Source organism: Protopterus annectens, chromosome 14.part0 (genome assembly GCF_019279795.1).
Source record: "Protopterus annectens isolate FY-2018-M chromosome 14.part0, PAN1.0, whole genome shotgun sequence".
In the NCBI taxonomy this organism is placed as follows: domain Eukaryota; kingdom Metazoa; phylum Chordata; order Ceratodontiformes; family Protopteridae; genus Protopterus; species Protopterus annectens.
The window spans coordinates 30,040,673-30,068,345 of NC_056748.1; the positions used below are offsets into that span (position 1 = coordinate 30,040,673).

General features: G+C 42.0%; 1 protein-coding gene across 2 annotated transcripts in view; it reads left to right on the forward strand.

The window, feature by feature from the left end:
- The window catches only part of LOC122788849 (NFU1 iron-sulfur cluster scaffold homolog, mitochondrial-like), a 274,386-nt gene extending 248,216 nt beyond the window's left edge, over positions 1-26,170 (forward strand). For both annotated transcript variants that reach the window (XM_044055741.1, XM_044055742.1), the window contains exon 8: positions 24,468-26,170. In XM_044055741.1, the coding sequence (XP_043911676.1) occupies positions 24,468-24,539 (72 nt within the window). In that variant the 3' untranslated portion in view covers positions 24,540-26,170. The remainder of the gene's footprint in view (positions 1-24,467) is intronic.
- The last annotated feature ends 1,503 nt before the right edge of the window (positions 26,171-27,673 follow it).

Below are 27,673 nucleotides of genomic sequence, written 5' to 3' on the forward strand. Positions count from 1 at the left end.
CAGCACCTGCAGGACTGCATGGATAAGGCAATCCCAAGCAAAACAAAGACTCTTTGTACCAAAGGCAAGCATCCAGTCTGGTGGACCCCAGCCATAAACAAACTCTACAACAAAAGGAGGAAGCTACTACAAGATAGAGCAAAATCCTTAAAAGGTAAGACACCCTTGATCACTATAAGTAAAAACTAAGAGCTCTCATAAAATCATCCAAAGCAAATTTCGAGAGAAAAATAGCTAAAGACTCAAAAGACAATAATAAGGCCTTCTTTAGCTATGTTAGAAACCTAGGAGGAAACTCCCAGATATGCTCAGAACTAGTTCAAAATGATGTGAAGATTACTGATCCTACAGACATTGCCAACATACTGGCTGACAGGTTCAGTGCAAACTTCTCACCCCTCCCCAAAAGGAGAGATATCTATACCAAATGATTCAGCCCCCCAAACATCTCCAGCGCCCAAGTGAGAACTGCTCTCTCCAAAGCAAAAACACAGCATCCATGGGACCTGATGGTGTCCCGGCTGTGTGCTCCACAAACTCAATGAGGAATTAAACCCACAGCTAGGACAGCTGTTTAATCAAAGTCTTACCTCTGGATACGCACTCCAGGAGTGGCGCACTGCAACTGTGGTCCCACTTCACAAAGGCGGTGCCTCCACCGACCCTGGTAATTACCGCCCATTAGCTTGACAAGCCTTATCTGCAAAGCCATGGAGAGGATCATAATGGACCTCATAAATAAAGACATTGGGAATTTGCAGACTTTGGATCCAACCCAGTTTGGCTTTGTCAAAGGCAGATCATGCCTTTTAAACTTGGTTGACTTTTTCAAACAGTCACCAAAGCCATTGATGAGGAAAGGCAGTCCATACAGCCTACCTCGATCTGGCTAAGGCCTTCGATACAATACCCCACTCGGGTATCATTGAAAAACTCATCAGCTTAAATGTTAACCCATACATCACAAGATGGGTTGCAAACTGGCTGAGTGACAGAACCCACAGGGTCAGAGTTGCTGGCGCCATGTCAGACTCAAAGCCTGTCACAAGTGGTGTCCCACAGGGCTCAGTCCTGGGCCCACTCTTGTTTGGCATCTACTTTTCTGAAGTACAAGCAAACACAGGAGGGTTATGGCTGACAAAGTTTGCAGATGACTGCAAACTGGGCGCCATAGTAGAAAACACATCTGACACAGATATCCTTCAGAAGGGTCTCACAGAAACGGATAACTGGTGCCAGAGCCACGGCCTAAAGTTAAATGCCAAAAATGCATAGTCATACCCTTCGGGAAAAACAAGGTTACCCCTAGCTACCAAATAGGAGGCAATCCACTGAGCACAGAAGAAGTTATCAGGGACCTGGGGACCCAGGTTGATAGTAGTCTGTCATTCGACACCCATGTAGCTAAAGTAGTTAGGAAGACCTTCTACATTGCCCACCTTATCATGAAGGGATTCTCATCTAGATCAAGGGAGGTTATAGTCTCCCTTTACTCATCACTCATCAGACCAATGATTGAGTACAATGCCCCATTTGGAATGTATCTGACCCGACACTTGCAGCAGCTGGAGAGGCCACAAAAGTTCCTCACCAAAAGGATAAAGGGTCTCAAAATCTATCCTATGCTGCCCGACTGAAAGAACTCCAGCTCTATTCAGTCGCCACGCTTGCTCAGAGGTGACCTTTGCCTAACATACAAGGCCATGTCAAACCCAGATTTGATGAATATGCTTCACCTCAAAAATCTAGATCCATCAGAGCCACAAGGGCGGAGACTTAAACCTCGACACGGCTATTAATAGGACGTGCTGGAGGGATAGATTCATCACCCAAAGACTCCCTATGCTGTGGAACAGAATCCCGGTACATGTGAGGCAGAGCACCTCGCTGGCCTTGTTCAAGAGAAATCTTGACCAATGGATGGGAGATCGCAGATATACCCCAGGGATTACCTCAGTGTCACTGCTCGACAGAGGCACAGCAAAATAATGGGTATAGTTCCCCATACTAAAGGGGTGGCGTAAGCCACAAAACGATGGGCTAGGCTTGTAAATGCCCTCGGGCAGATAGCCTAGTATGAACCTATGAACCTATATAATTGTTATTAATCTTTTAATATTATCATGTATTTTTCTTCCTGAAATAAAACCTGGGTATTGCTTTGAACCAATTATTTAACTGATTATTTTAGTCTATTAGTAATAATGGACATAAAAACATAATTCATGTTCAGAAGAGAGATAGGTTTGCATGAAGCACATTTTCGAGATATTAAATAGTATTTCCATGAGGGTAGATCCTCATTTCCTTTTTGAATCAATAAACATACATTTTTAAATGAAATTAATAATTTATCTGGAAGGAATTTGCATTTTTATTATCAATTAAGTCATTTCTGATTCAGATAATTTTCTTAATAAACATATTAAAAGTAAACAATGTAATGTTTTTGGATCTAAATCTATACCTCATCAATCATCATCATTGTCAACCCCCCTTTTTTATATAAGGTAAGAGAGTTTTGTTAACTATCACCATCTCTCTCACTTCGGTGCCACTCTTGTACCTTCTTCACCAGTTACACTCTATCCCTCTCTTTGCTGGATGCTGGAGTTTCCTCTTTCCTTCTTCCTATCTCTCCCAAATCTTCTTCACCAGATTGTCTTCTGCTTTTCCACACATGACATAAATGCCATAGTCTGTACTCTTTGACCTTCTATGCAATTGGAGCTACTTTGGCTTCTGCTCTGATGTCCTCATTTCTTCATCTGTCCCATAGTGTGCATCCTATCACTCATCTCAGACAACTTCATCTTCATCACCTCTAGTTTCCTCAGCTGATTTGCCTTCACTGCCCGGGTTTCTGTATCATACAGTAGTACTGGTCACATCACTGTTTTGTACATCTTATTTTTTCAGCTTCTTTAGAATTCTTCTGTCATACACTACACCTGGCATTCTTCTGTCATACACTACACCTGATGCTCTGTGCCAGTTGTCTGAGCCCAGCTGATTGTAGCTTTGACCTCCTCATTCAGACTTCCGTTTTCCTCAACCCATCCATTCCAGGTACTTGAAGCTGTTAACCTGTTCCACTGTTGTCCTTTCCATGTCAATTCTCACATTCTTCTGATTTCCCCATTTGCTGCATTTACAGCTGTCTTACTCAGTTTCATCTCATGCTCTGTTTTGCATTCAATCCCCTATCCTTTGCTGAAGTTTTTGCTCAGTGTCTGCCAGTGATGCCACATCATCTGCATACAGCAACTTTGTCAATTTGTCCCCTCCAACCTGTTTGCTAATTCCATCACCTGTTTGAACAGCAGTGGATTCAGAATCGAACCCTGATGCACACCCAATCCCACTGGGAACTCCACTGTGAGAGCGAACACTGTTTGTACTTCAGTCATGTGGTCCTTGTATATAGCCTGCACTAATTTTACCAATGTTTCTGGGACTTCATACCATTACAGGACTACCCAAATCAGCTTTCTTGGGACCTTGTCACATATTTTTTCTATGTCTTGGAGTTCCCAGTTAGACTCTCTCCTTATCTCTATCTTCCTGTTGGCTATCTGTCTGACTGTTGACATCAGATTGATTGTGCTGTATCCTGATCTGAGTCCAACCTGCTTATCTCCTATCTTACTGTATACTACTGCTCATAATTGTGTATTAGTCACCCTCTCCAGAACTTTCATGCAGTGTGATAGGAGTTTAATACATCTGTACTGCCCACAGTTGTGGATGTCCCCTTTGTTCTTGTACACTGGCATGAGTATGCTTATTCTCCAGTCATCTGAGATACACCTTTCTCTCCACACTGCTATGAGTACCCTCAGGAGCCATTTCTCCCCGTCTCACCCACCATCTTGATCGTATCTGCTTTGACCTCATCTGAGCCTGCTGCTTTCCCTGACTTCATTTTCCTTAGTGCTGTTCTTACTACTTCTAGGGTGGAATCCTCTTCTGCTTTCATTTGTAGGCTGCATCTGAGGCAGTACAGCTTATATTTTTAATTCAAAAGCTGCTGAAAGTACTCCTATCTTCCTTTTTGTTTTGTGTGGACCGATGAGCAGGTTATTGCTGGTATCCCTTATGAAGGTTGTCTAATTATCTTCTTTATCTTTCTACCTTTGCCTTGCAACCGGATAAGAGTTTCTTTGTGCCATCTACTTTGTGCCATGTACTGAGTCATTTTCCAGATGCTTGTAGAGTGTCTGTGATGCCCTGTTCTTTGATATTGCGTATCAGACCACTAAGGAAACCCATTTCTCCTCCCTGTGACCTCAACTTCGTATTGGAAAAACTAACGCTACCTCCTTTTGAGCCAGCAAGCACAGCTTCCCTGCAAATGTGCACATTGAAAGCCATTCTCTTAGTGGCCATCACCTCTGCAAGAAGAGTGTCTGAACTGCAGGCCCTCATGGCCTGTCCCCCTTACACCACCGTCCACAAGGACAGGGTAACGTTGCACACTAATCCTTCATTCATGCCCAAAGTGGTGAATGAACTATCTCTTAACCAGTCCATTCATCTGCCGACATTCTTTCCCTCTCCATCTAATAACGCAGAGAGGATGCTTCATTCTCTGGATGTGCACAGACAACTAAGATTCTACTTGGACAAAACTAAATCTTTCAGAAAGTCTGATAAACTCCATCCCCTTCCACCCCAAGGCTCTGGATAAGGCAGTCTCCAAACAAACCATTTCCTCCTGGATTAGGAAATCCATTCTCTTCTGCTACTGTCACCATGGCAAACCATTGCCTCTAGGGGTTAGAGCTCATTCCACTAGAGGAATGGCTACCTCTAAAGCCTTTCTCAAAGGGCTGGACGCAGCCTCCATCATGGAAGCTGCTACCTGGTCTACAGTTCACATTTTCACCAAGCACTATAAGCTAGACCATGTTTCCAGGGCCAGAGCAGGATTTGTCAGGGCAATCCTGCAGGGATTCTTAGAATTCTCTACCTCTATTCCCACCCATCGCTCTTCCTAAAGCTGTGGTGCTCTCCCCCACAGTATGGATACTGCAACATAAGAATAGAAGGACATAGAATAGTTGTGTAAAATCTTTCCATAACCATAGATGTCTTTCTCTTCCATGTTGCAGTATTCCTTCCCTCCATACCCCCGTCTCCCTTTTTATGGATGCTTGGTCTATACCTATGTGTCCTCTCTCTACGGACTATTCTGTTCAGCCCTGCAGGAACATTTGCTCTTCATCTTCTCCTTGTGTTTATACACACTTATCTGGGCTTCAAGTTCTGAGGTCCGTGCATGCAGACGTCACATTTATAGACCCTGGTTTATGGCCCTACGTGCGACATCCCACGCATTTACAGCAGCCAGGCTTAAGCTCTTGTGTAGGAGCTGACGTCAGATCACCTGAGGGCTGGAAATCCCACAGTATGAATACTGCAACATGGAAGAGAAGGACATCTGTGGTTATAGTAAGATTTTACGCAACTATTCTTTTTCAACTGGGAATGGAAACCATTCTTACAAGCTCAAACACATTATAGGAACTGCTAAGTTTGCCTTCTCCCAGGCCACTGGTTATCCCTGCTGTGTGTGTAGTACTGTACTATATCATTGAAGATGTTTCTTTACATCCTGATTCTCTAACTCCTGCTCCTAGGAAACCAGACAGGTTTTACAGAGTGCTAGAATTTCATAAGCACATTTACAAAACTACCAAGGCTGACCCCTAAGTACTCTCTAATGACAGCGGAAGTTGTCTGTTAGACATATTTGGGGAGAAAACTTGTATCTCTGCCACCCTGGCAATGAGAGCATTGAATTGCCAATTCCATATGCTAAAATACTTTGGATCTCTCTAGAGCAAAACTTCTAGCTGAGGTGGATACTACTGCTGATAGAACCATATCAGAGGAAATTCAGGAGACAGTCTGAGACTCTTTAAAGTCTCCTTATAATTCCTGAAGTGTGTCTGTGACACCTTAGATGCAGCATGCAGAGCAGCTGCCACAGGTTCTGTCATCCATAGACGTACATGTCTCAGGACCGAGCCCCTGTTAGATCCAGTCAAGGCTGAACTACTGGGTGTGCTCCATTAGATAAAGAATTCATTTTCAGACCTCCAGCTGAACAAGTTTTCAAGAAGCTGGATAAGAAAAGAAAGCAAATAAATACTGTGAAGAACTTTTATCTGTCTTGTGACATCAAGGTACAGTAGGAATTACCCCTCAAAACCTTGTCCTCCCCCACCCAGTCAAAATAAGGGGATGCCTCCCCTTGGCAAGAGACTTACAGTCTAGGAGGTGGCAAATAGAACAATTGTACAGAACAGTGAGCTCAAACAGCCTACTCAGCACAGAGACCAACTGTGACTATGTTCAACCCCAGCCTCCCGTACCCCTAACCACCTTCCACTCCAAATCTCTGGCTGGAAGACTGTGTTCCTAAATCAATGGAAAACCGTATCATCATATAAAGGGGTACTGCATCCATTTCAGAGAAATCCCACCCTTCTTGGCCATTCCAAAACTACCAAAAGAGCAGGGAAAGCCTCTTATCACCTATCCCCGGGGAACTACTTCACTAATGATCCATTCAGCCTATTTCTCCATGTCAAGAGGGAAAAGGCCTCTACTCAAGGATCTTTCTACTTCCAAGAAAGGACCTGGAGATCCATCTTGGACCTTTTAAAACTAAACAAGTTTCTCAATATCCCAAAGTTCAAAATGTTTACTTTTCAAAAATTACTTCCCAGGATCTTCCGGAATGTCTTCATGGTCACACTAGGCTTAAAATATGCTAGCCTCGATGCCCTTTAGCAGACAGTCACAGAAAATGCCTACATTTTACCATTTGGGCAGTCTACTGCTTCCAGAGTTTTTCATAAAATGCTTCGCTCCTGTGGTAAGACAATGCAGATCTCTGGGAGTTCATATTTACCTCTACGTAGATAACTGTCTCATTCAGGAAGAATCCATATCAGAGACCCTAAATGCCTTGCAGATCACTGGAGACTGCTTTCAAAAAGTAGGTCTTACCATAAATCTTCAGTGTCACCAACTCTTCCTCAAACAAGCATTTTGTTTCTGTGCGCCTTCATAGGTTCAGCCCAACACAAAGCCTTTCTTCCTGAGGTTAAGCTATCTTTCCTGACAAAACTGCCTGACCAGCCTGTTTCCAAAGTAACGCATCTCAGCAATAGAATTTCTGAGTATTCAGGGTTACATGGCATCCTGCATTCTCATGATCTCACTTGCACAGTTACACATGAGAAAACTCCAGCGTTTCCTAAAAATGGTTGGGAATAGCATTCCCATCCCCTGGAAGCCTTATTGCCTCTCCGTCCATGCCTGAGGAAGGAGCTGCTGTGGTGGAAGGACACCATACTGCAGAACACAGGGGTAAATTTATCTTTACCAGAAACAGGCAATGCCCAGCACCACGGACAGTTCAGACATAGCTTTGGGGACCCACTTAGTTTCCTTGAAAGTGCAGGGCATCTGAACAGCAGAGAAAATTGCATATAAATCAGAAGGAGTTACCACCAGTCTACCTGGCCATAACTGCTTTTTGTCAGAATTTAAGCGCAGGGACCTTACAGATCTGGACATACAACCCCACCATGATGTGGTACATAAGCAAGGAAAGGTTTACCCTGTCCTGCCATTTGTGTAACCTCACAAGGTTGATTTGGATGCTGGCTCAGGAACTAGTGCTTACTGTCATAGCATCTTATATTTCAGGTAAACCCATGTCAGATTCTGTAAGCAAGGAGTGTCTACAAGCCAACAAATGGATGCTGAAGACAGAGGTGTTTCTAGATCCAACTGTGCAGTGGGGGTCCCCTCAATAGACTCCATGTTTTACTGGTTGGCTGATCTACAAGTGGTATTTAAACAGTTTTTAACATTTAGTTTCAAAGTCTGATGAAGCGTCGTTTGAGACTTGAAAGCGCTTACTGTATTGTGACTTCTTTGGAATAAAGAGTTTAACAGTCTGCTTCGATTGTCGTGGTGAGCCTCACTTTGTGTTTTTTACATTTGGACTGCTTTCTTACTTTGTGAGGCCCTCTACCCTTGACGTTCTCTCTTTTTTGCTGCATTATTTGGTTAACAGAAGGAACATGACAGAAGAGATCCACCAATCGCCTATTGATGGAGAAAGGATGTCAAAAGGTACTATTAATTTTTCACGATTACTAAGAACAGAGAGCAATCCTCTGTTGAAACTTTCATGTCAACAATTGGTTACTAATGCACAAGAGTCTAATTAAACCAGTTGATATAGAGGTTTTACAACGAATGAGAAAACTTGAAAATATGTTGACAAAACTTAAGCAAACACAGTGGCAAAGGCAACACATGGAAGTCTGTTTGTGCTTCAGAATAATTCCTAGGGGTCTACGTATCTTAAAAATGCCTACTTCAGGGTCCCTTTACCCAGAACTATTAGCAAGATGGCAGAAATTAAACTTGTAAACGAGTTTTGGGTGTATGAGGCTACTAATAAACAACTACACAACAATTGAGAATGTAGAATATTGGCTTCATTACTTAAACTCAGTTGGCTTCATTGATGTCAAATGCTGAGATGGCTGAGTTTTTACTAGATTTGAGCAACACATTAACAAGACTTGACAGCACGCTGTTAAGGCTAAGAAAAAGAAAATGGAGAGGGATTCATTAGATTTCGCGAAAGGAAATATATTTTCTTGGCCGAAACCCACTCCACGGACTCAAGGTAATGGACATGGTATCCCATATAACCGGTTAACTACACCTGAACAGTCTACTCCACCCACTGAAATGACGTCTCACGCTGAAACAGGAAGTGTCACTGCAAGAATGGAGGAAGCCTCGCTCTCAACGGGAGAAGCGAGTTTGCATGTTTTTAGTAATGCTGGACATTCATCATCTTCAAATCCAGATGTCAGGAAGAAATTGCCTCCTCCTGAACCATTAGATTCGACCTCCACTGGTGATTTTTCACTCCCTTTCCCTTTACCATATCAAGTCGCAATGAAGCAGGCGTGGAGTCCAGCATATTCAGGGAGAAAACGCAAGTATTCAGAGGAGAGACACGAGTTTCAATGCAAGGTACTGAAACCAGTTTTGAAAACCTAACGTTAAATCTCTCTAAACAAACTTTCTGATGGTGAACGAGCACTACTAGATAAAGGACTTTCATATATTCCTTCGCAGAACACTAATATAGTGGATATTATTATTGACTTAAAATGTTTCCTAAGAAATGTTAATTTGAAGTTGTTTTTTGGTGATAACAACCTAGAAAAGAATGATACAAACAGCACTATATTTAGGAAACCTACTTTTACACCACAGATGCACTTTCTTTTAGAATCATTTGAGAAAGCTATAGAGAAGGATTTATTGGATACCTTTGAAAACCACACTAGCTTGAAGGCTGATTTCTATAATTTGATCAGCTCAGAGAGGCATGCGCTGAAAACTTTAAGTAATAATGATAACGTCTTTATAAGATGGGCAGATAAGGGGGGAGCAGTTGTTATTTTAGATAGGGAGTTTTATAAGACAACCATGGAAACCGTGTTAGCTGATGGCAACACATATCGTAGGATAACAAGAAGTTATGTACTCGCCATAATGTTTGATGTATGTGGTCCATCTCGCCTCACATTCTTACCCGTGGGTTCGGAGCCAAATATCTGCTCCGACTCGGCCGATGTTACTAGCTCAAAGTCTCTCATTGGCTGGGCTAAGGGGGTATCCCATGGTGCACTGCTCCATATCCCCAGATCTAGTTTGCTGCGAAAAAACATATACACTTCATACACACCTTACATCCATATAAACAATAACTAATCAAAGGGACTCTGCAGGGGACAACCTAACCTCCAAATCCTCCAGGCAGGGGGACGGTGGGAGGGTAAGTAAGAATGTGAGGCGAGATGGACCACATACATCAAATGTTATGGTGAGTACATAACTTCTTGATGTTATGTGGTCCTATCTCGCCTACATTCTTACCCGTGGGACAGCGTCCCTAGCACCTACATCCTGGGTGGCTCATAGGAAAATACTCCTGAGAACTGTGGAGCCAAAGGAAGATCTGCCCCTGGAGACCACGTCCAATTTGTAATGAGAAACAAAGGTGTGAGGAGAAGCCCAAGTAGCTGCAGCACATATAACATCCATTGACAATCTAGCTTGATAGGCTGTGGATGTGGAAACAGCCCGCGTAGAATGTGCCTTGGCTGGAAATGGCATTTTTTTACCTCCTGCCTGATAGATGAAAGTGATACAACTGGCTATCCATCTAGACAGCGTAACCTTGGATACCGGAGAACCCAATCGGTTTACTGAAAAGGAGACAAAGAGTTGGTCAGACTTCCGGATATCTTTTGTCCGGTGTATATAGAAGCGTAACTGTCTATGTACATCCATTTGGTGAAATCTAAATTCTGCCTTGTTAGAGAAGTGGGGGAAGAACACTGGCAGCTCATTGGACTGATTCATGTTAGACACCGATGCCACTTTAGGAAGGAACGATGGGTTTGGTCTAAGAGAGACCCTATCTTTGTGGAAGATCAAATATGGGGGTTTGATGGAGAGGGCTTGAATTTCTGAGACCCGCCGTGCTGAAGTGACTGCTATTAAGAATGCTGTTTTCCATGTTAAGAATTTTAATTCACAGGTAACTGCAGGTTCAAATGGTGGTAGAGTAAGGGCTTGAAGAACAAAATTGAGATCCCAGGGCATGACGGGTTCGGACACTGGGGGACGAAGCAACAGGGTACCTTTAAGGAATGCTTTGCAAAGTCTGTGTGCCATAAGACTAGGTTCATTCGCTACGTGGAAATTAGATATCGCCGCCAGCTGAACTTTGATGGTGGCTGATGCGGACCCCTGATAGAAGAGCATAGACAAGAACTCCAGAACTGAATCTATTGGAGCTGTGTAAGGATCAGTACCTCTAGTATGAACCCAGATGGAGAACCTTTTCCATTTTCTAGAGTAAATCTTTCTAGTGGATGGCTTATGGGAGGACGATAATATATAGGCCACTTCTGGTGAAAAACTATGACGTCTGACTAGCGATGGAAGTGGAGTAGCCAGGCTGTCATCCGGAGTGTCCTCAGAGAGGGGTGGAACTGTCCCGACGTGTGTCATTAAATCTGGTAGAGGGTCCAGAATCCAAGGAGTGTCCACAACGTATGGTTGAAGAAAGGGGAACCATACTTGACGAGGCCAGTGTGGGGCAATCAGAATCATTCTGCTTTCCAAGAATTGCGCTTTCTGAATCACCCTCGAGAGAAGGGGAAATGGAGGGAAAGCATAAAGCAGACTGGAGGGCCAATCGTGAACCATAGCGTCCCTGGGTGATTCCCCCTGTGGGGGGATCAGCGTGAAGTAGTTGCTGCATTTCGCATTGAGAGGGCTTTCAAAAAGGTCGCAACAAGGCTGACCCCATCTGCTGAAGATTCGCTGTGCAACCAGGCGATTCAGGGACCACTCATAAGGCACAAGTATTGCTCTGCTTAGCCTGTCCGCTATTACATTGGACTTCCCCGGAATGTGCATTGCCACCAGAAACCGTTGGGAAGCTATTGCCCAATGCCACACTTGCATAGACTCTCTGCATAGGGGGTAAGAGCGGGTTCCCCCTTGCTTGTTGAGATGTTGTCTGAGTGAATCGCAGTAGTCCCTAGAGGAAGAACTTCCTGAAGTGCCTGCAACACAAGAAGCACTGCTCTCATCTCCAGGGCATTTATATGCAAATGTATCTCGTGTTCTTGCCACGTGCCTTGGACTGTCCTGCCGAGATAATGCCCCCCCCCCAATCTGGGAGGTGTCCGTGGTCACCGTGGCAACAGGGACGGGAGGAACGAAGGGCTTTCCCTCGTTCAAGTTGTTGGTGCACAGCCACCAACGGAGGTCCTGCTTGCACCTGTCTGTGATTAAGATGGGATGAGATAGTGGGAGTCTTTGGAGAGACCATTGGACAAAGTGGAGTCTTTGGAGAGACCATTGGACAAAGAGGATCCATTGAAGAAGTCTCGTGTAATCTCGCTAGAGGGACCAACATGATAGTTGCCGCCATGGTCCCTAGGAGTTGTAGAACCAGTCTTGCCTTCGCTTGTCTCAGGGGCATCAGCATATGTATTTGTCGTTGCAATACCGTGATCCTTTCTTGTGGTAAGAATGCTCGCATTTGAATTATGTCCAGCTCTGCTTCTATAAAGGTGACACGCTGTGAGGGCAATAAGGCAGATTTTTCCCAGTTTATTGTTCTGCCCAGTTTGTGACATAGACTGATGGTAGCATCCCTGGCCTGAACTAGTTGATGCCTGGTGGGGGCGGTAAGGATCCAGTCGTCCAGGTACGGAAACACCTGGGATCCGTGACGTCTTAAGTGAGCCATCACCACTGCCATGTATTTGGTGAGCACCCTGGGGGCTGTGGTGAGACCAAAGGCCAGGGTGACTGGCTCCCAGCCGGAAGCGTAGGTGACTCCTGGATGCTTTGTCCATTTTGACATGGTAATAAGCGTCCTTGAGATCGATGAAGCACATCCATACTTCCTCTCCCAACAATGGGGGAATAGATTGTAGTGTGACCATATGGAACTTGGACTTGTGTACGTAATTGTTGAGTTGACTGAGATCTAGTATGGGTCTCAAGTCCCCTGTTCTTTTCGGCACCAAAAAGAATCTTGAGTAAGTCCCTAATCCGATTTGGTCTGAGGGGACTGGTTGGATGGCCCCTTTTTCTAGCAACTGAGAGATCTCTGAGGCTGCTTGATCCCTTTCACTGGGTGGAACGTCTGGGATTTTTCTTATTGGCGGGGGTACTGAAAAAAATGGGATGAGGTAACCTCCGGAAATTATCCTTAATACCCATCCGTCCTGGGTGATGGTTCTCCTTGGGATAAGGCTTAGAAGGAAGGGGAAAACTGACCCCTACAGCAGACAGGGTCTTTCCCTTTTGCTCGCACCTGGTGAGGGTGTCTTTCACTTTGGTCCCAAACAAGGAGGAACCGTCAAATGGGGCGTCAGTGAAGGAAGACTTGAAGGCCTCCGCGAAGTGACACAGGCGCAGCCAGGCTTGCCTTCTAAGGGCGACCCCTGAGCTCGCTGCCCTACTCACTCCCTCGGCCGCATACGAGATGAGTCGCATGGATGAGTTAGCGATGGAGTTGAGGGTAGAAACCTATGCGTTAACCATCTGAGCCACCGCCTCAGGTATGTTACCCGCAAGAGCATCTCCCAATTCTTTGAGGAGATCTCTCTGGAGCCGAGTGAAGTGAGACAAATAATTCAGCAACCGTAAGGTGAAGGTTGCTGAAGATAGGGTACGCTTCCCGTACTGGTCCATGGTCCTAGACTCCTTGTTAGGAGGATGGACCGCTGAGGAAGACTCTGCAACTTCCTTCTGGGTGGCTGCCGCCACAACCATGGCATCTACCGGGACTCCTTTTGACAAACTCTTTTCCCTGGGGTGCGGACAGGAATTTGTTGGGACACCTGGGCTCCACAGAATCAGGGTTTTCCCACACTCTTCGACAAATGAGGTCAAGAAATTCGAAGGGTGGAGACACCCAGGAGGTGGAAGGTTGAGCGCCAAAAGCCTTAAGGAATACGGACTCCTCCTCAGAAGGAGTTTTGGAAGGCCAGCCTACTCTTTGTTTCAGTATCTCCAGGATATCGGAGAAGGAAACATCATCAGAGGAAGACTTGGGGGGACCCTTCCGATTCCTCGAGGTCAGTATCGGAGGTGAGAGACTCATCCTGGGAGTCTATGTGCTTCCTCTTGCACAATTTCTTTCTAGGAGGCTCCTCAGGTACGGACTCTGAGACCCTCAGAAAGTTGGGGACCACTCATGAGGGTATCCTTAGGGCCTGGCGCTCTACTGTCCATGGATAGATGAGTGTCAGAGGCTCTCGCCGGGGTAGTGGGGGATGGAATGACCGACCCGGGTGATGTAGCTGATGATCTTGCCAGCGTGCTCCACATGGCCTCGAAGGCAGGTCCCCCCCGAGTCCGAGGACCGACCGGCCTCCAAGGCCACAACCGGGACCGGGGTCCCCCGAGCTGATGCACCAAGTGGGAGACTCTGAACCGACAACGGTCCTGAAGTATCCCCCTCGGGCCCGACCGAAGAGACCCGAGTCTCGAACCCTGTGGATGGAACCGACATGGTCGGAGCCGATGTCGGCACAGATAGACCCAAAAGTGGTATCGGAGCCGGCGCAGGAACATCACTCGGATCAGAGCATACCGGCTCTGATGACAAGGAAGTGCTGGGAGGAGGAATCATCGAAACAGTCATAGGAACTGGCTCCGGAGCCGAGTGGGTCGGAGCCGAGAACAATTTGGCCAACACCGGCGACTGCAGGAGCCTCTGCAGTACCCTAACAACATCCAAATCAGAAAGCCTGGAGGATTTGGAGGAGAGTGATGGAGATTGGAATCTCTTGTCTGGTGAACCATGCCGCACAATGGGCGACCGGCTCCGAATGGGTTCAAGAATAATAGGAGCCGACGCCGATTCAGTTAACACTGATACCTCCTGTGGCCCCGAGGACAGTGGCGCCGAGGAGGTAGAGTCCAGAACAGTAATCTTCTCCGGAGGCTCCGAAGTGGCAGATGGAGCCGGAGACCTTTTCTTAGACTTGGAAGCTTTAGACTTTGGCTGAGTACTAGAAGCTGAATCTATAGCTTCTTCAAATGACTGTTTCAGAAGTCCCTTTAATATCAATTTATTTTTTCTCTCCTGGAGCACCCTAGGACTGAACGCGTGGCAAAAGCTACAAGACTCCTGTAAATGGATGGCTCCGAGGCAGTAGACACACACAGTGTGTCCATCCGTGATGGACATTTTATATCCACATTTGGAACATTTCTTAAAGCCAGAAGGCTTATGCTCCTTTTGATCCTTGGACATTTTATAATTAACGCTAGTGAAACACCTAGATGCAACTTACAAAAAGGGTGGGAAAAAACACACAATTTAGAACACCAGAAAACCCATACTAAGCACTCTCTGAGAACCTCCAACTGAAACGGTTCACACACAATTTAGACACACCAGAAAAACAGTACTAGACACACACTAAGAACCTCTAACTGAAACGGTTCTTCTAGGGATTACACAGGAAAAAATCACAAAGACCAAAGGTTTATCCAACAACAGAGGGGAGGACTAGGTCCTCTAACTAAAATGGGCCTAGCCCGCTGGAACAGTCAGGGATATCAAAAAGCAACTATCACACTCAAGCACTGAAATCACACACACAGTTTTAGCGATCCGCAACAAGAATAGCTATTAAAATAGCTTTTGGGTCTGAAGCAACAACTTTCTCAGAGAAATAGCAAAAAGGAAGGTACTTAGCCACAACCAAGCGAGACCACGTCCGAGCTACACAAGCGGCAAACGAGATGTGGGGATATGGAGCAGTGCAAAATGGGATACCTTCTTAGCCCAGCCAATGAGAGACTTTGAGCTAGTAAAATTGGCCGAGTCTGAGCCAATATTTGGCTCCGAACCCATGGGTAAGAATGTAGGTGAGATAGGACCACATAACATCTAATATACAATTGGATAAAATTATTGAAAATTTTTTCAGTGATTTATATATGTTAATGTGCAATTTTTTTGATATGGATATGTACAGATATTTTTTAGTTGAGCATCCCTTAGTACCTACTTTTAAGGGATTACCCAAGGTTCACAAAACATTGGTCAACCCTCCACTTAGACCTCTTGTGTCGAGTAAAGGCTGGTTGACAGAACCGCTTTCGATTATATATAGAAAAGCAACTTAGACCTTTAATATATGAAGCCACTTCCATCTTGTGAGACGCTCGGCATTTTCTAATGACATTATCAGAGTATAAGGTGGAAAGACAAGATTATATGGTCACATTAGATGTTACATCATTATTCATCAGTATCCCCGATGATGTAGGAATTGAATACATGAGATTATTCTTACTTGGGAAAGGCATTGCCAATGATCAAATAATAAAATGCACAATGTTAATGGACTTATTGCTCAACATTTTTGTATATGATGGAACATATTTTTTTACAAACAAATGGGGTAGCAATGGGGACACCTTGCGCTAATTCATATGCCAACATAGTGATGGCATATTGGGAAAGCACTTGTATATTGGTGCAAGTGAACTATGTAGAAAGCATAGTTTATTATAAACGTTTCGTGGATGATGATTTGTTGATTTGGAGAGATACTGTTGAGGCTTTAGAGGAGTTTGATTATATCAATGGAACCACACAGTTTTTACACTTTACAGCGAAGTGGTCGGAACATCAGATAGACGGGTACAGTTGACCAAAAAAGGTGACAGTTTACATACAGAGATCTTTAGGAAAGTATGTAGGAGGAATGCTTTATTGTACCGCAACAGTATGCACCCAACACATATATTTATAAGAATATAGTTAAGGGCCAAATACTAAGAACCTCTAGACTTACTAGTAATGACAATATTTTAAAAGATAAGTTATATATTTTGAAGAAGGATTTTTATGATAGAGGCTACCATCCACGAGATTTAGAAACCATACAAGAATTTGATAGATTGGAGGCAGGAAAACCATTTATTAAGAGGGATAACATAGCACCTACCACAAGATCCAATAAGATATCCCAGCGAGCTATACACAGAGTAACCATCCCTTATACCAATAACAAGAAAATCCTGGAGATAATCAATAAGAACTGGAATATCTTAGTACTAGATGATAAAAGATATAGAAGGTGAAAAACCAAAGATATCCTACAAGAACACTAAGTCCTTAAAGAGATTAATTTGTTATGAAGAAAATAATAAGAAACAACAAATGAATTCTGTGAGGGAAGGGACTTTCCATGTTGTAACTGCAACCAATGTACATATATGGCTAGCAGCAATGTGTTTGTACATCCAGATACCAATAATCGATACACTGTCGGTCAGTATAGTGACTGCATATCTAGGAATTTAGTTTACTTAGCAATGTGTGGAAAATGTAATGTTTTTATGTAGGCAAAATGAATAGGACCCTTAGCGAGTGCGTGAGAGAACATATACGCAATAAATAAAGTGGATGAAACCAGTGCACTTGCAAAACATGTGGTACAAACTGACATTACACACAAATTTGTCTTTATGGTGCTAGAGACCGTGCATAGGACAGGGAGACTAGGAAATATTAAAAACCACACTGAAAAACAAGAGGGTAAATGGTTTGTTAGACTCCAAGCTGACAAAGGTCACGGTCTGAACAAGAATGTCTCTATTAAGCCCTTTCTAGCAGACCGTGCATTATCACAATATCCTGGTCATGCACCTATATATTTATTTGATCTGTCATTGTATTGAAATATAAATATTTATTTATTTATATATATTTTAGATAGTTTTTAAATACAATTTTTATATAATTCATAAGATTTGTATATGCTTAGATTTTAATATTACATAAGTTATTATGCAAGCTATAGGAGACATTTCAGAAATCACAAATATGTTTTTTGTAAGTTGGTAACTCTTTTTTACTTGTAGCTTTAAACTGCTAATGTGATCTTTAATTGATGTCCATGTTTTACTGGTTGGCTGATCTACAAGTGGTATTTAAACAGTTTTTAACATTTAGTTTCAAAGTCTGAAGCGTCATTTGAGATGTGAAAGCGCTTACTGTATTGTGATTTCTTTGGAATAAAGAGTGTAATGGTCTGCTTCTATTGTCGTGGTGAGCCTCACTGTGTTTTTTACATTTGGACTGCCCTCAATAGATCTGTTCACCTTTCACAGACAACTGCAGAAGTTCTGTTCCAAAACTTGGCAGACAGAGACTTTTGAAAATAGGGAATTTCTCTTTCACATGAACAAACTTGTTCCTGCATGCTGTCCACCTGTCAGTCGTCTTCCCAAATCCAGAGAACAGATCACAGCAAGACCTTCATTCCCTGGATGTGCACTGTAGATCAGGTACTGTCTACATGGGACAAAACCCCCAAATAGTACAGAGCAATTACTGGTGGGTTTCGCAGAGGGTAAACAGGGCAGGCCTACTCCAAACAAACCATTTCCAAATGGATACCAGACTGTATTAATTTCTGTTACTCCCACCATGGAAACATTCTGCTTGGGATATTAAAGCCCACGCCACCAGACATGAAGCAGCTACCACTACTTTCCTCATAGGAGTACCCACCTAGGCCATCCAAGATGCAGCCACATGGAATTCAGTGCCCACCTTTACAAAACACTTTAACCCAGGCAATATCTCAGGGGTTAGAGCAGGTTTCGCTATGGCCATCCTGTAAAACCTTATTTCCTAGGGTCAAAAAGATGGCTTATCGCCCATCTGTTGGCTTTGGGAGTCTTCCCAAGAATCAAAACTGCAACATTGACTACAAAGAACATAGTACACTGTGTCCCACTTCCCATAACTGTAAGTGTTTGAGTAACTCAGTGTTGCAGTACATACTCCCACCCTCTAATTCATCTACCTGCTGACTACTTTTCTCCCCCTTTGCTGTGTACAAGGTACAGAGGAGTTATCTGCAACTAGTCCTCTTACCTCCAACATCCCCTCTCTGCTTCTTATGTTTTTTTCTCCCTTTCACTCAGTTCAGACAACCGGGGAGGGCATGCTGTCCTCAGACAACCGGGGAGGGCATGCTGTCCTCAGGCATCAGACTGCTTGTTCACTGCTTAGAAAGACCTAGAGATGGTGTCGACGGACACCTTTCTTGTACCCTGGTGTCCAGATGTCAGTCTTTGCATCATCCCTAACCAACGGATGTCCAAAGACACTGGAAATCAGGCGTGTTGAAGGCTTTTGCATGGCAGTGAGACCCAATAATTAGTACTGCAACACTGATCTACTCAAACATCTACAGTTATGGTAAGTGAAAGACCACTGTTATTTTTCCTACCCCCAGAATCATACTGTTTGGATTGCTACTCATAATTTTGTTTTATATATATATATATATATATATATATATATATATATATATATATATGTATATATATATATATATATGTATGTATATATATATATATGTATGTATATATATATATATGTATATATATGTATGTATATAAAATGTGCACCAATGCATAAAAAGATTATACAGAAGTCAACTTTAATTGCCATCTTAAAGCTAGTAATGTTTGGTGTGCATCCCTTAGTTTTTCAGAGGGTCATTAGCGTACATGTTCCTTGAAGGGTTCTGCATTTATTTCCTAGCTTGGAAGTTTACTGTTCTTGTCAGTCTTCCATCCACCTTGCATATTAGAAGTTTCTTACAAGAAATCAGTTGAGTAAGGCATTATCTTCCAAGACCTACTCCCTGCTCGTTATACACATGTTCCTTCTCTCAGAACGAATGTCTCTATTTTTACTAACACTGAGATTTTAGTTTATTTTATGTTTGATGACCGGGAAAGTTTGACAGGACACAGGTCCATTTTCAGCGGAGGCCCGGGGAGAAAAGCTCCACTTTAACACAATGCAGCATACGTGTTGAATGTGTATACAAATACATATCATCAAATACATAAGCATACCCTTAAGACATACAAATAGACATTCAAGAACATATTTTACATTTCTTCATAGACATATAACTCTGTCAGCAAAAAAAAAAACATTGTTAGGTAAGAATATGCACTCAGAGGTTAGAGAGACTTACAGGTGATCTTTAGCAGAATCCTTGCAACACTGCAGTGTAGTGGATTAGCCTGGGGAGTCACATGGGCACAGCCAGTTATTAGAATATTGTTTTTTGAGAAGTTTCTTAAACTGCGAAGCAGAGCTAGTAGAGTTATGTGATTTGGGAGTGACTTCCAGATTTTTGCTATCGTACATGCAAAGAGATTTTTACCAGCTTCATTTCTATGTTTGATGACATTTATGAGAGTTTGGTTGGTGGATCTTAAGGCTCGGGTGGTGGTGTGGGGCTGTGTTAGATCTTGTAGTGCTGGAGTTTTGTCAGGGAGGTAGTACAGTTTGTGAGTTATAGAGAGTTGATTAGTAAGTAGTAGTTGGGGCAGCTCTAGCCAGTTGAGCTGTTTGAGGGAAAGACAGTGATGGGATCTATTAGAGGCTTCTGTAGCAAACTTGGCAATCTTGTTATAGCAAGATTCCATTTTGTTTGTTCGCTGTGGAGATTAGTCAGGATTGGGGAGGCATACAGGAGGGTGGATAATAGGTGAGTTCTTGCAATAGTGGCTTTCGTATAATTGGTCATGAATTGCTTGTTCCTGTACAGGAGACCAAGCTTTTTGTTTACTTTTTTGATTGTTTGGGCTATGTGTACATCAAATTTAAGATTATCGATTACTACTACTAGGAATTTAGTGTGTTGTTGTTGGGGTGATTGTGGTATTATTCTTGGAGTTTATGGTGAAATCATTGTTCAGAGGAGGAGATCTACCAGGACTGAAGAGAATTAGGTTTGTTTTTTTGGGATTGAGTATACATTTAATATTAGAAAACCATGCTTCAGCAAGAGTAAAGTTATGTTGTGTTGTTTGCTTAAGGTTAGGGCGGGCATATGATAGTAGTGTCGTCTGCGTATTGCACTATAGAGGCAGAGGGTGAGGATGCAGCTATCTGATTTGTAAATAGGGAGAACAGTAAAGGACCAAGTATGAAACCTTGAGGGACTCCTATAGATACAGGTAGAAGGGAGGATAGTTGGTCTTGCCAAAGAACTGCTTGCTGGAGGCCTGATAAATAGCTGTTGAACCATGATGTAGTGGAGGAATTTATGTTAAGGGTAGATAGTTTTGAGAAGCATGCTGTGGTTAACCATATCAAAGGCTTTAGATAAGTCTAAGAATACAGAGGATATGGAAAGTCTGTTTCTATGGTTATTGACTATGTTGGTATATTGACAATAGTGCTGTTGTGGTACTATGGCCATGTTGAGATGTAGATATAAGGTGATTTTTCAGGAGGTATTGCATTATTTGTGAATGTACTACTCTGTCTAGTATTTTTGATAAAGGTGATAAAATTGCGATTGGGCTGTAGTTGGTGAGCTCAAGGGAGTTGCCACCTTTGTGGAGTGGAATAGTATGTGATATTTTCCACAGGTCAGGTACTTTGCATTCAGACATGGATCTATTTATGAGGATAGACACGAGGTAGGCTATGGTTTCTGTTGATAGTTGAAGGAAATCAGCGGGGAGTTTGTCATCTGACAGCGTGGTTGGTTTTAATTTTTTGAGGAGTTTAGTAATAAGTTTTGTAGGCACTGGAGGCAAAGGAAAGCTAGAGGGATTTTGTTGTGTATTGGGGTTAGTAGGGGTGGGAGAAGGTGTAGGGCCGGTGGTGCTACTTAGGGTGTTAGAGTTAGGACTGTTTCGGTAAAGAATTTGTTGAATTATGTGGGGGTGTCCTCTTTGTCGGTTGGTACTGTGGGTATGAGAGTGGTGGCTATACCTGGGTGCAGTAATTTCTTGAGGCCCAGAATTTTTGAGGGTTGTGAGCGTGTTTTTCTTGTAAGGTTTTGTAGTAATTGGTTTTATCAAGTTTTATTCGTTTTTTGGCCTTGTTCCAGAGTGTTAAGTAGTTTTGTTTTGAGATAGTGGTTTTAAGTTTATGATATTGAGCTCATGCTCTGTCTCTGTCCTTCATTATGGTTTTAGTGTCTTTTGTTAACCAAGGGGCATAGTTTGTTTTGACTTTGATGGTACATGGTGCATGATGGTTTAGGATTTTGAGGAAAGCTGAGTTAAAATAATCCACCGCTTCATCTAGGGGTAGGTGTTTTAGGGGAGACCAGTTACAGTATTTTAGTTCATTGTTTAGGTCCTTGGCTTTGAAGTTCTTTTTGTTGTGAACTATTCTAAGGATGGGTTGGTTACTATGATGGGATTTATTCCTAATAAGGTAGGTTGGTTGGTGATCACTCAGATTGTTTGGCAGGCAGCCTGATTGGTGTGCAAAGGTGGGGTCTGACAGAAGTATCCAATCTAAGATTGATTGACGTTTGGATTTCTTCTCGACCATTGTGGGGGTGGTTATGATTTGGGTGAACCCATGAAGATTAATGTGGGTAGAAGGATTGTATTTGGTACAGTCAGACCAGTCAATATTAACATCTCCTAAGAGTATGGTCTCTTGTGGAAGGGAGGCAGACATCCAGTGTAGCAGGTTCTCCATAGTAGCAATTTTATTACCTGGTGGCATCTGCTATAACTATATGTTTGCTAGTGTTTAGTTTTAATTTAGCAATAATAAGTTCTATATCTTTGACTTCTTGGGAACTGCAGCTAACCTGCTCCAATGTGAGATGACTTTGAAACAGTATGGCTAAGCCTCCTGTTATTTTCCCTGTCCTATCTTTCCATCTAATATTGTAGCCAGCGGGTGTAATCTCATTATCATGATGTTCTGGTTTAAGACAAGTTTCAGTTAGTATGGTTATATCTGGTTTGTATAACTAGGGCATGGAGGTCCTGAACTTTAAGTATACTTCTTACATTAATGTTAAGAGAAGGAGAGAGGAGGTTGGCCTTTTATAAAGAGGGTTTGGTTGGTTTAGGTTTGTGTGGAGTAATGGATTGGGTCCTGGGTTGGGGTGTATGTCTTCACAGCAGTTTGAGTTAGGTATAGGTAGAGTTTAATTAGTTTTTGTATTATTTTGTTTAATTTCTGGGATGAGTAGGGGTTAATTTTGTTTGTTGGTTTATTATTTAAGTAAGAAAATGGGTGGGTTGGGGCAAGGTCACATGGAGATATAGGGAAATGTTTTAGTTTTAGGGTGTTGGCTATGGTTTCTGTTTGCCATTGGGCTGGATTGGTGTGATAAAGTTGTGTTATGGTAGGACATAAGGATGGAAAACGGGAGAAGATCAAAAATAGTTAATGTGTAAAATGCTACTTTTAGGTGGGTAAGGTGTGGGTAAAGCATTTTATTTATTTTGTTTCTTTGCCTTTTATTTTTCCTTTTTCAGTAGGAGTGGAGGGGTGAATGAGAGTAGAAGCTATAGAACCAAATGAGAGAGGAGTAAATAAAGGTGTCAGTGACAAGGGTGTGGCGTAGTATGTTTGAGTGGGGGATTGATGGTGTGATTTGATTGGTTGATTGGGTGTGACAGTTGAGTTGGGAGTGGTTTGCAGCTTTAAGCTTAATTGCAGTAGCGGTGTTTGGGAATAGGGGTAGGGTAGGGGAGCAGAGTGAGCAAAGTGAACAGAGCGGGGCAGCACTGTTCTAGAGGAGCATCAGTTATGGAATACAATCGGTGAGAATTCAGGGAGTACAGTAAAGCTGTATGTTTTAGAGTTTACTGTTTAGCAGTTTACTTTCTTTAGAAAGTTGCCTTTTGCCTAAGTCTATGCAGTTTACTTTCTTTAGAAAGAGGTCTTATGCCTAAATCTGTGGGGAGGGATTGAGCAAAGGCTATCTGGGAGCTAGACTGTGGAGACAGATGGGGGCACTCTGGCAGGGCAAGGGGGGCACTAGGTCTGAGGTTGTGAAGTTAGTCTGTTTGAGTAAGGAATTCAGTGAGAGGACAGGCAAGAGAAGGAGTTAAAGGTATGAGGGGTGATACAGTGAGAGATAGGAGGGTAAAAGAAAAGAGCTAGCAGAGAGAAAGGACAGTGTGAGGGTAGGTGAATAGGCTAAGGCCAAAGAGAGTCTATGTGGTGGGGTAGGGGTTTTACAGCAATGTTATGTAGCTGACCAGGAGCAGTACTCAAAGGGGCAAAAGAGTAGGGCAATACAGTCAGGATTACGTATTATCATTGAACATACGTTCATGTACTGTTGCATTAGAGGGATTCCACCAATAGAGCAGCACTTTTAGAGGTAAGACAGGTGGGTCTTTTGCCCATTTTTGGAGGGGGGGTGGTTACACCCCCCAATTGTACCTCTCAACTTCCCAGTGCAAGAAATTTGGGCAAAGCCAAAATTAATGAGAGGAGGCGGGCAAAGTACCAAAAATAGGGACACATTTTAAACACTGTTATTATAAACTTAGAAATTTGCTAGAATAAAAGGTTCTGCATTAGCCTGCATTTTCTGAAGTAAACAAAATCAGAAACAAAAATGTCTGACAATTTAATGACCTCAATGCTCAATAATTTTCCAGAAGCTCGCAATTTTTATGAAGAACAGAAAAAAATGAGGCAAAAATCTGGGTATTCTGTGAAAATCTGGAATGTTGAGAGGTATGCTGACATCCCTTACTCTTCTGCAGCTATGCTTGTTGTCCATCAGCAGCATCACTGGCTCTTCGCTTAGTCTTTTGTAGGTGAATTTCACTAAGACCCATTTGTCTTATCTATTTTTTTTCATTGAATAGGTAAGTAGAGTTCTGCAGTCTAAGTAAAACAGGGTGAGTACTCATGATTACCTACATGGTTTAAGCAGGAATCGTATACTCTCTAAACTGTAGTCCGTAATTAAGTATGTGTGTAAATAACTAAAGAAATACAATCATATTTTTTATCTGTATTTGTTTTCTGTCAGGTCCAGGATGAGGTGGATGAAATTAGTCTGAAAGCATTTTCTGAACTAGAGAAGAAACTGGAAGATTCATAGACCCATAGACAAGTGGTTTATTTCTGTCTTACTAAAAGAAGAAACAAACAATTGAAAGCTGAACAAATCCATATGCCTTTGAAAGTACACTTCTGAGATGCTGTTTTGTTTTTCACATTCTCTTGTGATAGTTTTTCTCTGATTCAGATCGGTATTTGGATTGAGAATTGTAAATGTTTGTTTCCAGTATTACAATACTGTAGTAAATATTTATTTATTTATCACTGTTCCTCTTCTTTCTTAGTTTTATTATTGTTGTTTTAAAAGACTAATATAAACAACAGGAGAAATAAGTGCTGAATAAAGCAACCAGTAAACACAACCTCAACCAGCACTAAAAAAAAACAGCGGATATGGCTCTGTAAAAAGACTATTAAAAAAACTGGCATATAAACGCATTAACTTTATCACCTCGTTTTCGTCCCTAAATGCCATTTTTTTTGTTAATGGCTGTGTTTTACAAGGCCCTTGAGCATAATGTGCTGATGTGTATTTTGCAAAAGGAAGCACTGTCTTCCCTGTTTACTAGCCCATAGTAAACTTGGAACATGATTATGCAAGCAGTAAGACGTGAAGATGTGTGCATTTTACACATCACCATAGTCCTGTGGGTGTTGTTTGAATTGTACTCATTTCTGTATTCTTAGTGGCGCTGAGAGGTATGAGTCTGGAGGAAGAGTGCCTTAGAAGTTTTGGGCAGTGCAATAATATGTCTACACTGCGCACAGCCTTTTGTGTCTTGCTGCATTACTGCACTTATAAATATAAAATATTTTTCACATAAAGTAGCTAAACTTTTGGGTAAACATAGATTTTTTTTTTAATTGTATTCTGATTTAAAATAGTCCTTACATCAAAAAGATACACATGGTTTTGAGATGGTAAAAAACATCTTGTCAAGATTAAAAAAAAAAACTGCAGTACATTCCTGGCAATGTCAAAAGAAATCCAGATTTTGAAAGTTTTACATCAAATTATTATAAATTGCTAAAGTTTTGATGCACGTGTCTGTGTTATTACATGTATGTGAATTTTATATATATATATTTATATATTATTTCTTTTGTGTGAAATCCATGTTCTGTGATGGAATGGTACAGTAGTACAACAGTTTGTAAGGTGGGGTCTCCTACATGGCATTTTGAAAATATATTTCCAAACCATTTAAAACTAGTAGTGTTGCAAAATAAATGCCAGAATTGTGTAACATCTGCAAGACCAAAAAAATGAGTACTAAGACCATTCACTGTTTATTTTTAGTTTAGTTTTAGTCTATTTTTGATTCCCTTACTGTGTGACTTTGAAAAAGTCACTCACCTAGACATTGCCCTTGGGTTGTCCATGAAAATAAGCTTTTTATGTCTTGTGGGTCTTGGGACATTGTACTGTGTAGAAATAAAATGCAGTTAACAGTAGTTCTTTAACTTTCATAAAATTCGACTTGAGGATGTAAAGTCACGCTTTTTCCACGAGAAAGAAAAATGCCTTTTAAGTAGTAGAAGTACACTGAAGCAGCTGTGTTAAAGTTAATTTGCATCTGAGATCATTACAGTACTAAACTGAAATGTATTAAAAAATTTTAACTTTAAGTCCTAGTTTTGCACATATTAAATAATTAATGTTTGTTTCCATCCCTGACTGTATATTACTACCTTGAATGCAATTTATTTAGTGTACTACTAACATAAATTTGTTGTTTAATATTGTGTAGAGCATTTCATTAGTTTAATATTTACTAAAGCAAATGCTGACGTACTAAAGGTTTTCTTACTGGGATGTTACTGTATCTTTTTGTGCAGCTTTTCTCCCTGGGTCTGCTGAAACGGGGTTACTTTACCAAGTCAGATTTTCCTGGTCAATAAATGTAAAATAAATAAGTTGCCTTCTGTAGTGGTAACAAACATCAGATGAATCACCCACACAAGGTTAAAATGCAACTCACTTTTGCTTATTTATGAATTAGTTCATTGTTTGGTTCCTTGTAAGTCACGTTTTATTCCACTTGTATTGTAATTATTGTAACTTTGTTGTTTATTTTACTCCACAGTCCCCATAGGTTTATAGATATATACTAGGCTAATGGCTAGCAGGGCCTTTATAAGCCTGGCTGTGCAATCCAACCCAGTTGCATCCCTGTGTAGCATGGGCATTTGTTAGAAGGGGTATGTTAGGAATTTTCTAGAGTTATGTGGGGTTAGGGGTATGTTAGTTTGAGCACTAATGTCTGCCTTTGTCTGTCAGAGATAAGTGGGCCAGACCCAAGGTGAATTTCTGATTTCCCATCCATTGATCACAGTTAATAGGGTTGGGATAGACTCTGCTTCATGTGGATGGGGAGTCTGTTCAAGAGCTTGGAGATCCTCTGAGACACACATCTGTCTCACCAGCATGTCTTAATTATGTCACAAGCAGAATTTAAATCCTTGGATTTAATGGTTCTGGTGCTGTTTGTTTTTGCAGATGTGCAAAAGATCCATCATATCTGGATCCGAGGATGCCTTGTATGCCAGGCATAGATCACCTCTTTCTAACCTTTAAGAGACAGGGTTTAAGGCAATCCATATATGACAATGTGTTTATAGCCTGGATTCTCCTGGTAAGGAACCTTTGTGGGTGTTCCAACTGTTGCATATGTCTAGTGAGGTACATATTGAAGGAGGGGACATTATACTCAATGATGGGTCAGATAAGGGCCAAATAAAGTGGCACTATGACTTCTTTGGACCTGGATGCTATGCTATTACTTACAGGTTGGACAACATAGAATGATTTTCCTACTACATTCTCCAAATGTTGGTCAAAGGCCAGATTATTGTTTACATATGTTCCCAAATCCTGGATCAACTCTTAGGGGTGTCGGATTGATGGCATAATTAGCTTGGGTGGCACTTTTCCCAAAAAGCACTGCAATGCATTTCTTGGCATTGAGTTTCATCTGTAACAGTGACTCATTTGACATCCCTGCATTTACATATATTTTAGAGTGATATCGCATGAGTTATTTTTCAAGAAGTTTGTGTTCTGAAGTGATTTACTTATGGTTTATTCATTTTTAAGAAGGGGAGCTTTTTAATTTTAAATTGGTCATTAAAGATGACAGTCATTTACGGTGAGATCCAACATACAATTGGTAC